The 11,405-nt window shown below is 32.6% G+C and overlaps 1 protein-coding gene across 2 annotated transcripts; it reads left to right on the forward strand.

Moving 5' to 3' along the window:
• Positions 1–2,691: 2,691 nt before the first annotated feature.
• LOC148270883 (proteasomal ubiquitin receptor ADRM1-like) lies at positions 2,692–10,975 on the forward strand. 2 transcript variants are annotated; one of them, XM_088242097.1, is made up of 6 exons: positions 2,692–2,752; positions 2,938–3,275; positions 4,502–4,716; positions 5,747–5,952; positions 8,195–8,418; positions 10,610–10,975. In XM_088242097.1, exons 2-6 carry the CDS (start codon positions 2,943–2,945, stop codon positions 10,817–10,819), a joined length of 1,188 nt encoding a protein of 395 aa, XP_088098223.1. In that variant the 5' UTR covers positions 2,692–2,752; positions 2,938–2,942; the 3' UTR covers positions 10,820–10,975. The 2 variants fall into 2 exon arrangements, with proteins under 2 accessions (XP_088098223.1, XP_088098224.1); XM_088242098.1 differs by having other exon boundaries at positions 5,750–5,952.
• Positions 10,976–11,405: the final 430 nt, after the last annotated feature.

Here is an 11,405-nt window from a genome sequence, read left to right on the forward strand (position 1 = left end):
TGAACTAAATACAATAATTGAACGTAGTTATGCAGAAAGCAGCCAGTCCACAATTTTGAAAAAATGAGATATTGATGTTTTCGGGTGCAGTAAGGTCAATTCTATGTCCTGCAAAAGCAGCTAGACCACTTTCATACAAAAAATTGTTTTAATCACCTTTTGAAAAAAAATTCCATCACAAAAACGGCATTTCTCAATTTGCAGAAAATACCTACAGCACTAGAAAAATCTTAACGAACTTTAAAAATTATTAAAACTGGTCAAACATATAATTAGATTCTTGTTTGTAATATAAAAAAAAACTAATATATTCATTGTTTATCATTGGTCAAAGTCAAAAACAATCCAACCGTGGTGTACATTTGTTTATTCACTCATTTCACAAAGGTGCTATTATCTCAGTTTCACTTTTCTATGGCTGGCTGCTTTCTGCATAACTATGTTCAATTTATATCAATTTTTGGATTCTATTCATTTAATCTAAATACAAGTATGTACTCAAATCTACCAATAGCAAAGCATTGCCGGGTTCAGCTCGTATATTATAATTATGAGCCATCATTGAATATTTACAAAATAAACTCTATATTTTTTATTTAGCTTTATTATGTTTCTATGTTCATATTTATTTATTCATTTTTCTCAGATTATAAACAAGGCAATAGGCTATTATAATATGAGCTTTGGGTTTTGTTATCATTATTTCATTTTAATGTACACGTTCCTTGTTTTGGATTTATATCATAAAAAATAATTTATTCTTGTTAATGTATAATGAATAAAAAAATAGAGAGTTGCAAAATGTTTATTTTTTATTTAATCAGAACTTTCTTTAATCATTAATTTATTTCAAATGAACTCCGTTTATCCAAACTCCAGTCATCTGGATTGCCAAATATCCCGGTCAGAAATCCATAAATATCCAGGTTATCAAAAAAAAAAAAAAAAGGAGATGTTATAATAACAAATAAAAAAGGGCATGTTTCTTCGTCAAAGCAATTAACTTTGCTGGACATGTTTAAGTAAGTTTTTATACGATAGCGTCTGGCACTTATTTGTCTAGATAATTAGAGTGTTGCTGTAGTCTCTTTTAAGTATACTATTTTCCAATTATGGGACCTCTTTTTTTTGTTAAGTTGGGATAAAATAAACATTTTATAAATTAATTTGCACGCGTTTACAATGCATACATTATAAATGTAAAGTGTAAATATAGAAAAAAAGGTAAAAACAATTATAAAAGTATATAATGAATCAAGGAGCTTCTCACCGTCATCCAGTCCTGACCCCTTTTAAAAACCTATCTCTTCTTCGCAAATATGCTTTACTCATCAACCTATTAGATGGCTTTACCAGAACATTGTACACTTTCGGAGCTACTCAAAGAAAGAACATTAAGTTTGGACAGTTCAGATGAAATTAAATAAGTGGTTAGTATTTCTATGAATATTATTTTTTAAATGGCTTTTTTAGCAAATAAGACTTGTTTCTGTTGTGATGATGTCAACTATACTTAGTGCAAAATATCTACTATAACCACCGAGGTATGATTAAATAGAGATATGCTATATAAAACAACATTTTGAAATTACATTACGAAAAATGAGCGTTGTTGCGTGAACATTTCCGTGCAAAATGCATAGTAGAGTAAAAAAAACTAACTCTCCATACCAGTTTACTGTAAATTCAAAGCTGTATGTCGTGCCTTTTTACGCTGCTTCACGTTTACTGACTACAAGTTAGGTTCTTGAACTTAAGTTGAATGGAACTCAAGACGGGTGCTTAGTTCTGCATTTAGTGTATACATGTATATCAATGACTACAAGAGAATTTTTTCAATTCAGAAAAGTGTATAATTTGTGACATTATCATTTTGAACTGTTTAGTCTTAGAGTAGTTTATTCATGATGTGTATTGAATTGAAAGAAAACATTCATTTGTGTCTCAAAAAAAAAGTTTTTAGTTATTAATCAATCAGTGAGTAAATATTATAATGATAAACAATTTTGACTACCTATTCTTTTTTCTGAAATATGTTATTGTGTTGCTTAAAATAATCTTGAACATATTATTTGACTATGCGTACAAAGGTAAAGTTTAATTAACCATCAATCAAAAGATAACAAACAAATTTAAAAGCAAAAGTCACTCAATGTGATTCGTTGAGATTTGCCACCAAATTCCATTTTTTAATTGTTTGTTTAGCGCTAATATAAAATAAATTATGTAAATGTCGTTTTTTGCGGAACTAAGAAACGGCTCAAAATTATATCTCACTCTCTTTTTTAAGTGTATTTTAAATAAAACTTTTCAATTGCATTTATTTACTTATAATTTTCACTATTTCAAAAAATAACACCACGAGTACCAGAGTCCTATTTCATCATCCAAAAATCTATTTCTTTATGTTTAGAGAAAAACGCAGAACACGTCAGTATCGAATGCAATCAGTGAGCCAAGTAAACATACTATTTTTGCTTCTATAAGCATGCTCATTTGAATGACTTGAATGAAAACTTTTTATTACGCACACATAAGCAAAGTTTATTGAAGATATGAATGGACTGTTCATGTTTTATAAAAAAAAATATCAGTTTTTGTAATCCCTTTAAACAAATATTTTTCTTACCCCGATTAAACTATCCGAGTAACTACTTTTTTAAGACGTTGGCAACATTAAAAAATATTTTTGACACAGCATCAGACCGCCATGAACTTGTAGTTTTCATTTTACTATTATCATTGTTTTGTGGTAAGCTAATGTTCAATTTTTATGATTTATTTAAAATATTAAACACTTTAAAAGTCGCCGAAAAGCTTTATAAAGTAATATGTGATTAAATTATGCTGCATATTTTCCAGCTTATGCTTCGTCTTTGAAAGTGGTAATGTATGCATAATTTCCAATGACTATTGTTTTATTTTACATATTTTCAGAAATCATGCCTTCCGGAGCCTTATTTGGGAGCAGTAGTGCCCTAGGGGGCGGCTCCGGTGGCTCCAAACACTTGGTAGAATTCCGAGCCGGAAGAATGAACCTAAAAGAAGACCGCATGATGCATCCCGATAACCGCAAAGGATTCTTATACGTTTATCAAAGTGACGACTCGTTAATGCACTTTTGTTGGAAAGATCGCACTTCGGGGACGGTGGAAGATGACCTTATAATTTTTCCCGACGATTGTGAATTTCTGAAGGTTAGCCAATGCACAACCGGTCGAGTTTATGTACTAAAATTCAAATCATCTTCAAGAAAATTATTTTTCTGGATGCAAGTAAGTACCTTTAAATCATGCGCTTAATTAAATCGTATCTTAAGTATTTTTGTTTTATTATTTATACATATTTGATATCATAGTGATCATCGATGAATTTTAGCATACTTAAAACTTCTTCACTCCTTGATTGGCCAATTTACTTTGCACATATCATATTAAAAGCAAACTCATCTTCACTCTCGATTAGTTCAAAGTTAATATACATTTAATTATGTCGCAAATTAAAATATCTATACATTATAAGTTGAATATAGGCAGTCAATGTGCAGAACTCTAGTATATTTTATCTAATGGGTACTAGGGCCCTTTTCGGGAGAAAAAAAAATAGGCGAAATATAATTATCAGCGAAGTTGTAAGGTGACATCTTAGGACACCTCCGAGAGATACCATATAGCCGCCTAGCACTTTCCCTCCTCTCAATAAACTACTGTTTGCACCTTTATAGTATCAACATTATTCAATTATAAATATTAAATTATAGTAAAAAAATATTTCCAAGAACCCTTCTCCCCTATTTTTACTTTTTATTCTCACTCACAATTTAGAGGGTTGTTTTATGTGGATCCACCTCATGGTGTAGTGGTCAGCGCGTTTGCCTACCATGCAAGAGGTCTCAGGTTTGATTCCCGGCATGGTTGACATGAAATATTTGTCTATCTATCTGTGTTTTACACTGGAATATTTCACGATCCCTGGACTGGCACCTGAAGCGTAAGACTGATTGATCATTTTACCTTCATGTAACAAAAAATGATCAAGATACATTGCAATTGGTGTACAAATGCAGTGCCCTATACACCATTAGGTGTGGAAAGAGAATGATGATGATTATATGGATCAAAAAACTGCAAGTCAGCTCGGGTAATACGCAAATTGGTTAAAGATGAAAAATTTTGAACATTTAATCTTGATCCATTTTTTTATTTTAATTCTGTCCGTCGTATTATTCTATCTCAAAATCTGGAAAAGTCCGCCATGATACTTTTAAGTTGACAGAGGATTCTAATAATAATCCATTTGTTTTCTGATTCATCCATTGAAAAAATTCATTCCAATTCAGAATCTGAAAGCGCGTATGTACAGTAATAAACGAAGACATATTTATTGTAAATTGCCGATGCCTGCAATTTCATAATAATTTTTTTCACTAATAATTTCATAACAAGTTTTTGGTTATAAACGGCAAGACACCCTTAAAATAAACCATGTCTCCTCTTTGTAGGAACCTAAAACTGATAAGGATGAAGAATGGTGTCGGAGAATTAATGAGGTTCTCAACAACCCACCAGCCGTGGGCAGCGGTAGGGGCGGAGGTGGTGGCGCTCCAGATGGAGAACTCCAGAATATCCTCAATAATATGTCCCAACAGCAACTGATGCAACTCTTTGGAGGAGTGGGACAAATAGGAGGTCTTTCTTCTTTATTAGGAACAATGAGGTACATTTTTGCTGTCTTTACCCTCAAGTTTATTTGTAATTTTTTGTGATTTCCTCAGAAAAGACATCATGAATTATATGTATTGAATGTTCTGATACACCAATATGTGTCAAGTGTTATCATATTTTTATCCTTTGTAATAATTTGAAAAAAAAAAAATTCATGTTAGGATATATAATTATTTCAGATTATTTAACGTATTTAGCTAAACATTTATTTATACTTTAAAAAAACCACTATTTATGCGAATAAATAATTTATTTTAACCTACTGATTCCGAGGTGACTAGCCAGTCAGTACAAATAATAATTTGTGGTTTTTGTGCAATGGTTAAGATTATACAAAAATTTGGATCAATATCCTGAACATTGAAATTATTTTACAGTCAGAACCCATCAAAGTGTTTTATAACTTTATTTTTATTTCATCAAAATTATTTATTTGTAATGTGATTCTATCAAAACCATCAAACTAAGTGGATTTTAGTGTCAACTATTTATAATTCATAAATTAATAATATTAGTCATTTTAATTCAAATTAAAACTTTTTGTTTTTAACACTTTTTATTACCGACCTGTTGTAAAGCTACACAAGGTTCCTTATCGAGGCACAATTTAGCTATGAATGTTATCATATTTTATCATTTTAAAGTGTCTACTAAATATAAACACAGAGATATTATAAGTCAAGTCTTCGTGTCATGTAGTATTTTGTTTTTGTGATGGTATGGAGTGAGGGATGAGGGAGGTTGTGTAGCTTCCAAACTAGTCTGTAAAATAATTTTTTAAATAAGTTGTTAAAAACGAAGTGTTTTTTTTTAACATTGTTAATTGAATCGGCATTCACTTCTTAACACTTCATTATAAATTATTATGAAAATAAAACTTTGTTATTTGTAAAATGTAAAATGTTTGCAAATTGTTTGTAAATGTTTTTAATTGTTTGTAATTTTGTTTTATATAAATGTTTGTAATTTTGTTTATTCTTTAGAGTGCTTTTGTTTTCAAATACTTATCAAACAGTGTTTAGTAGGTCATCAACTGGTCAGAGTTCTCGCTCGAGTAGTGCGACTCCCACAGCCAGCCGCCCGCCCTCGGAGGCCCCCCGTGCCCCTGCGAGACCCCCCCGCGCCGCACCAGAGCCCCCTGCAGCCCTTACCCCTGCCGCCACCCCCGCACCCACCACCACAGCCACCCCCACCGTTGCCTCTACGGCACAACCCTCCACCACCAGAGGTAGACAAAAATATTTTTAGTTTTTTGTAAGATTTTTCTAGTGCTGTTGATGTTTTCCGCTAATTAAAAAATGCCCTTTTTGTAATCAAAACTATTTTCAGAAGGTGATTATTAGAGTTTTTTTTGTACGAAAGTGGCCTGGCTGTTTTCAGTAGAACATAGAATTGACCTTATTGCATCCGATAACACCAATATCTCATTTTTCCAAAATTGTGGACTGGCTGCTTTCTGCATAACTATATTCAAATGTTCAACACATTTTTCATAACAAGGATATTCCTCGTTGGGAACCAATGTCCAGAAATCTCGCCCAGAGCCTGACATTGCTTTCAGAAATACTTAGAGTAAGAATTTTATTTCCCAGTGAAATATGGTCCGTTTGAAACATCTCTGCAATTTTGTGGAACATTTCATAAAGTGTCATTAATATCCTTATTGAACGGATATCTAACTGATGAATTCGACCGACCGCTCAATTCCTTAGCCTTGTCGCGATTGACAGGCCTAATAGCTGCGATCAACTGATTAATAAATAATAATAAATTTTGACATTTTTTATAGCGCCGTTTTTGTGAGTAATCACTTCAAGGGCGCTGTACATGATACTTAAATTTAAAAAATAAGGTCTATCTACAGGCTAACTCTTAATTACTATTTACTAACAGACAAATCATGTAATACGAGTACTTCTAAAAAATTACATCTATAAAGTAGCACTTTTCAAGTCAGGAAACGATTTCACAATAAACAGGTTTTTTTTTTTCTGAAAAGGGATTCTGTTGGCTACCGTTCTATAAGATAATGGTGGATAAGAGTAGACAAAGTGTTTGTTCGTATGTACTTGAAACGAAATACAATTTCAATACCATAAGAGAGAGACAGTTGTTGTATGAGGTGCAAACAAAATTAGGGAACAAAAGCATAACATGCCAACTACTCTTTGCTGTAAATTCGTCACTGCCTCCTGTTGTGACAAAAAAAATTGGTCTATATTAAATATGAATTTTAATTTATTGTAATAAAAATAAAATTATTTATAAAAATTTATAAATTATAATTTTAATTTATTATAGACATTTAATTTGATTATCATCTATATTAAATTAAAATTTTAATTTATTATAGACATTAATACTTGTAGATGGACATGTCAAGAGTAGGAATAATCGGCGTGCGTGCATGAGAAGATTTATGAATGTATAGGAAGCGAGGTCTGTATGAAAAGACAGAGTGATATGACTTTCTATCCTCTCTGCCTACCCCTACAGAGAAACGGCGTGATGGTTTGTTTCTTTATAAAATAAAGTCATAGCTCAAAACCAAAGTACGATAATGAGCTTCCAAAAGTCCAATTCCACTGCGGAGACCACTAATCTTTATAGATTTGTTTTTTTTTGCCTGATTTTGCAACATGATAAATTATATAAATATTTTTTTTTTTCAAATTACGTAAATTAATCGGCTTGCGGCGCGTTCAAATTGCGCGGGAATGTTTAAAAATGTATTATTTTTTAAATGAAAATTGCTCCAAAAATTCTGAAATAAATTACGCGTACAAAAGAGAATGATTCTAAATCAACAAAATGCATCTAATGTGTGGAGTGCATCTGACTTTTGAAGATTCAATTATTAAATAAAACAATTGTAAAAGTTGTAAATATTGTAAATTATATTTAAGATAAAAAATATTCTTAACAAGGCTGTCCGATACATACGGCTATCTCTACTATAGGTCAAAATTTTTTAGATAAAACGATGGATAGAGAAACAAAAATACTATTGACAACTGCATAGGTTTTGGAGCATATTGTGTCATGTATTTGTGATGCAGTGTATTTTGTTCCGTAACAACAACCGTCTCCTTTACTTTACAAAATCAAACAATCGAATCAAAACCATCTATTCATTTAAATTAAGTCAATAATTTACCGATTAATCACAATAAAACATACAAGAGAGTAACTTCTAGCCACCATTATTAAATAAAATAATAGTTTATCGTTGCAGCCTGGAAAGGTACCAAAAAAACATTTATTACATATTATTCATAAATAAAAAAATGTCAAGAATGCTGTCTTTGTTTTAACACGCCTCATATATATATGTATATATACCCAAATTTGAGTTAGATAATATAAACACAAGGCAGTGAGTGGTGTTTTAACGCAGTTAAATATTTCATTACATAGGTAGGTATCTGGAAATAAAACACTTGTGAAAGAATGTTTTTGATTTCTTACAGCTGGACAGGCCATCCACCTGTCAGACTTGCAGAAGTATCTGTCCAGCCTAGCGTCCCCTCCCCCCGAAGAGAGCGTAGATCTGGCGGGGGTGATCTCCAGTGCTGAAGTACTGGCTGCAGCGGGGCCCCATGCCGCTGAGCTCCGGCCCCACCTGCCACAAGCTCCCCCCGACCAACAGCAGGATGATATAAAGACTACGCTGCTTTCACCGCAGTTCTCTCAGGTCAATATTTATTCTTTTTAATTAGTTCTGTAAATACCATGATCAAATTCATCATCTAGAGATTCAAAGGGCGCTGCATTAATGCGCTAACCTCTACACAACAAGACGGACTTATATCCACTTGATTTCCTTATTCGAGGTTTTATACTGAGAGCAGCCATCCAGGTTTCTGGTTCTATTTCACACACAGAACTGTATTCTTCATCTGCCTGGGCACAGGGAAGTTTGTAAATACCTGCCTTTCTATATTATACTCAGTCGCTAGTATAAATTATTCTGACATATATTTTCATAGTAAATGGGGCACTGTAAGTTCAGGTGATTTTGGTTTTAACCCCCCTCCCCCCAGTTGCAATTGAAAACATATTTCATTATGCGCTTAGATAACACTTGGCAGCAAAAAAAACTTTTTTTGTCTCTGAAAGAAAAATATGTGATTCTCATAGAATTTTTTCTCCTGAATTCAAATATGACATCGGTTTCTCTCCACCACACAAGGTTTCTTAGATACAGGCATTTATAATTTCAAACATTTGAATATTTTGTGCATCCTTAACTGCATGAAGACATTCAATCATTCTGACCTACCTAGAAAAAGTAACATTTTTAAATGCTTGCCAAGCTCCATTCTACAGTGGATTCAATATTTGTGGACCCAAAATATTCCCTCTTTAATGTTTGCATCACTCATTTTAGGAAACGTCTGTTTGAGGTACATGAAACTAGGAGGTTTTTGTGAGGGAAAACATAATGCGGTGTAATATCTGTTAAGTTTTATTTATGTAATAATTAAAACATGAATTATTTTCTTCTAAACATTTTAAGATATGTTATTATGATTTTATAATTAAGATGATTTTATTAAGATGATTTTTGAGATGATTTCATATCCACTTGTTTGCTAATAATACTTTTAAACATCAACCAGTAGATACATAAAAAGTTGATATTACAAAAGTATTTAGTTTCATATGCTGACATTTAAGTTAAGTGTGTTTTAACAATTAATCATAAAAATTTCCATTTTACATTTATGCTGCTACTACTACTACTACTATCACGCCATTTCTCCATAGGGGTAGGCAGAGAGAATAGACCGCCACTCGTCTATCCTGGCATACATTCCTAGCTTCTTCCACATTCATACATCTTGTCATACGTGTCCTTCGGTTCTGTCTGCTTTTGACATGACCAGACTTAAGATTTTCGTTTATCTGATCATGCCACGTCTTCCTTGGTCGTGCTCGTTTCACGTTACCTTACGTTATTTTCGCCATATAATCTTGTTTTACCATTCTTTTGTTGTCCATTTGTTCTACATGACCAAACCATCTCAGAGACCCTTTCTTAATCTTATCAATTATACTTGACTCAGATTTACACTCGCCTAATTTCATCATTCGTAACCCTGTCATACATTGATTTCCCACACATTCGTCTAAGAGATCGCATTTCAACCGCATTCACTCGGCTTTTATTCTTCCTCTGCCAGTTCCATGTTTCACTTCCATACATAAGTGTTGGGACTAAAACTCCGTTGTGCACTGCCAGTTTAGCTTCGATTGACATATTCTTATTAGCTATTACTGTGCTTAGTGCTCCGTTCATTTTGTTGCTCGCATTCACTCTGCTTTCAACATCTTTTTCTACTCTTCCATCTCTTGAAAATAGACTTCCCAGATATACAAATTTTTCTACTTGTTCGAGACATTCGTTGTTTACATTTATTATGCAGTCTGTAACCTCACTATCCCTTTCAAATACCATCACTTTTGACTTACTTTCGTCCATTGCCAATTCGCCGCTCTCCAGGCATACATCATACATTCTAGATACTATTTGTTGCAAATCATCCTTGCTGCTTGCTAACAGAACTGCATCATCAGCATACAACAAGCAGCTTACTGAAAAATTATAAATGTTTGCTCCAATACCCATACATTCTATGTCTTTTATACAGTTGTCCATGTATAGATTAAACAACCATGGTGACATTACACATCCCTGTTTCACGCCTTTTGAGATCACAAACCAAGATGTCAATCCCCCATTAACTGTTATACGCTGAACTCTCCTCATAGAGAGACGATACTGCACGTATAAGTTCATTGTTTACTCTATACGTGTCCAACGTATTTTATTTTATAATGTATAATTTTTACTAACAATCAATCTTTTTTTTGGATTTCAGGCCATGTCATTATTTTCAAATGCAATTTCATCGGGACAACTTGGACCGATTATATCCCAATTTGGTTTGGGAAGTGAAGCGGTTGCAGCAGCGCAGAAGGGAGATATGAAAGCCTTCATCAAAGCCTTAGAAAATGAGGAAAAAAAAACTCAATCACAAGAGAAATCCAAAGACAAGGATGATGATGAAGATAGCATGGCTTTGGATTAGACCTGTTTATAAATTCGCTGTATTTCCATCACACAAACTGGAAAAAAATAATTCGCAGATTATTGCCGTTAAACAACCTAAAATGCTTTTTATTTGAAAAATCCGTGTGATAATATGTTTAGTAAAATGTTATTGAATAAATCTTTTCACTAAATATATCACTTTGCAATTATTTTCTATGGAATATATGCTTTATTTTTTATATCTTATTCCTATAAAACACGGATAGGTATTATTGGAAGTAAAAAAATACAATAAAAAATTTCTACTAAATCGTTATCTACATAATCAATTTGTTTTGTACACAACATGTCTAATATATGGCTTTTTGTTTAGTAAAGGGGCATTTTTCGTAAGTGTAAATCATGGTAGAGAACCTCCAACTGAATTCACCCATAATTTCACAGGACCTGAGGAAAATTTTCGTTTTTACATATACTCCTTCCCTTCTATTTGTTTTTTAATACAGGTAAGAGTAATAAGAGAGCAAAATAATAAGCTTGGTTAGTCAACCAAAGAAACCTGTAATATTATTTCCACAGAGTGGAGTTTGGGAGTTGTGTAGTTCAGTAAAAAAAATCACCTG

This window comes from Micrasema longulum, unplaced genomic scaffold (genome assembly GCF_059751315.1).
Source record: "Micrasema longulum isolate JH-2025_06_02 unplaced genomic scaffold, ASM5975131v1 h1tg003298l, whole genome shotgun sequence".
Lineage (NCBI taxonomy): Eukaryota > Metazoa > Arthropoda > Insecta > Trichoptera > Brachycentridae > Micrasema > Micrasema longulum.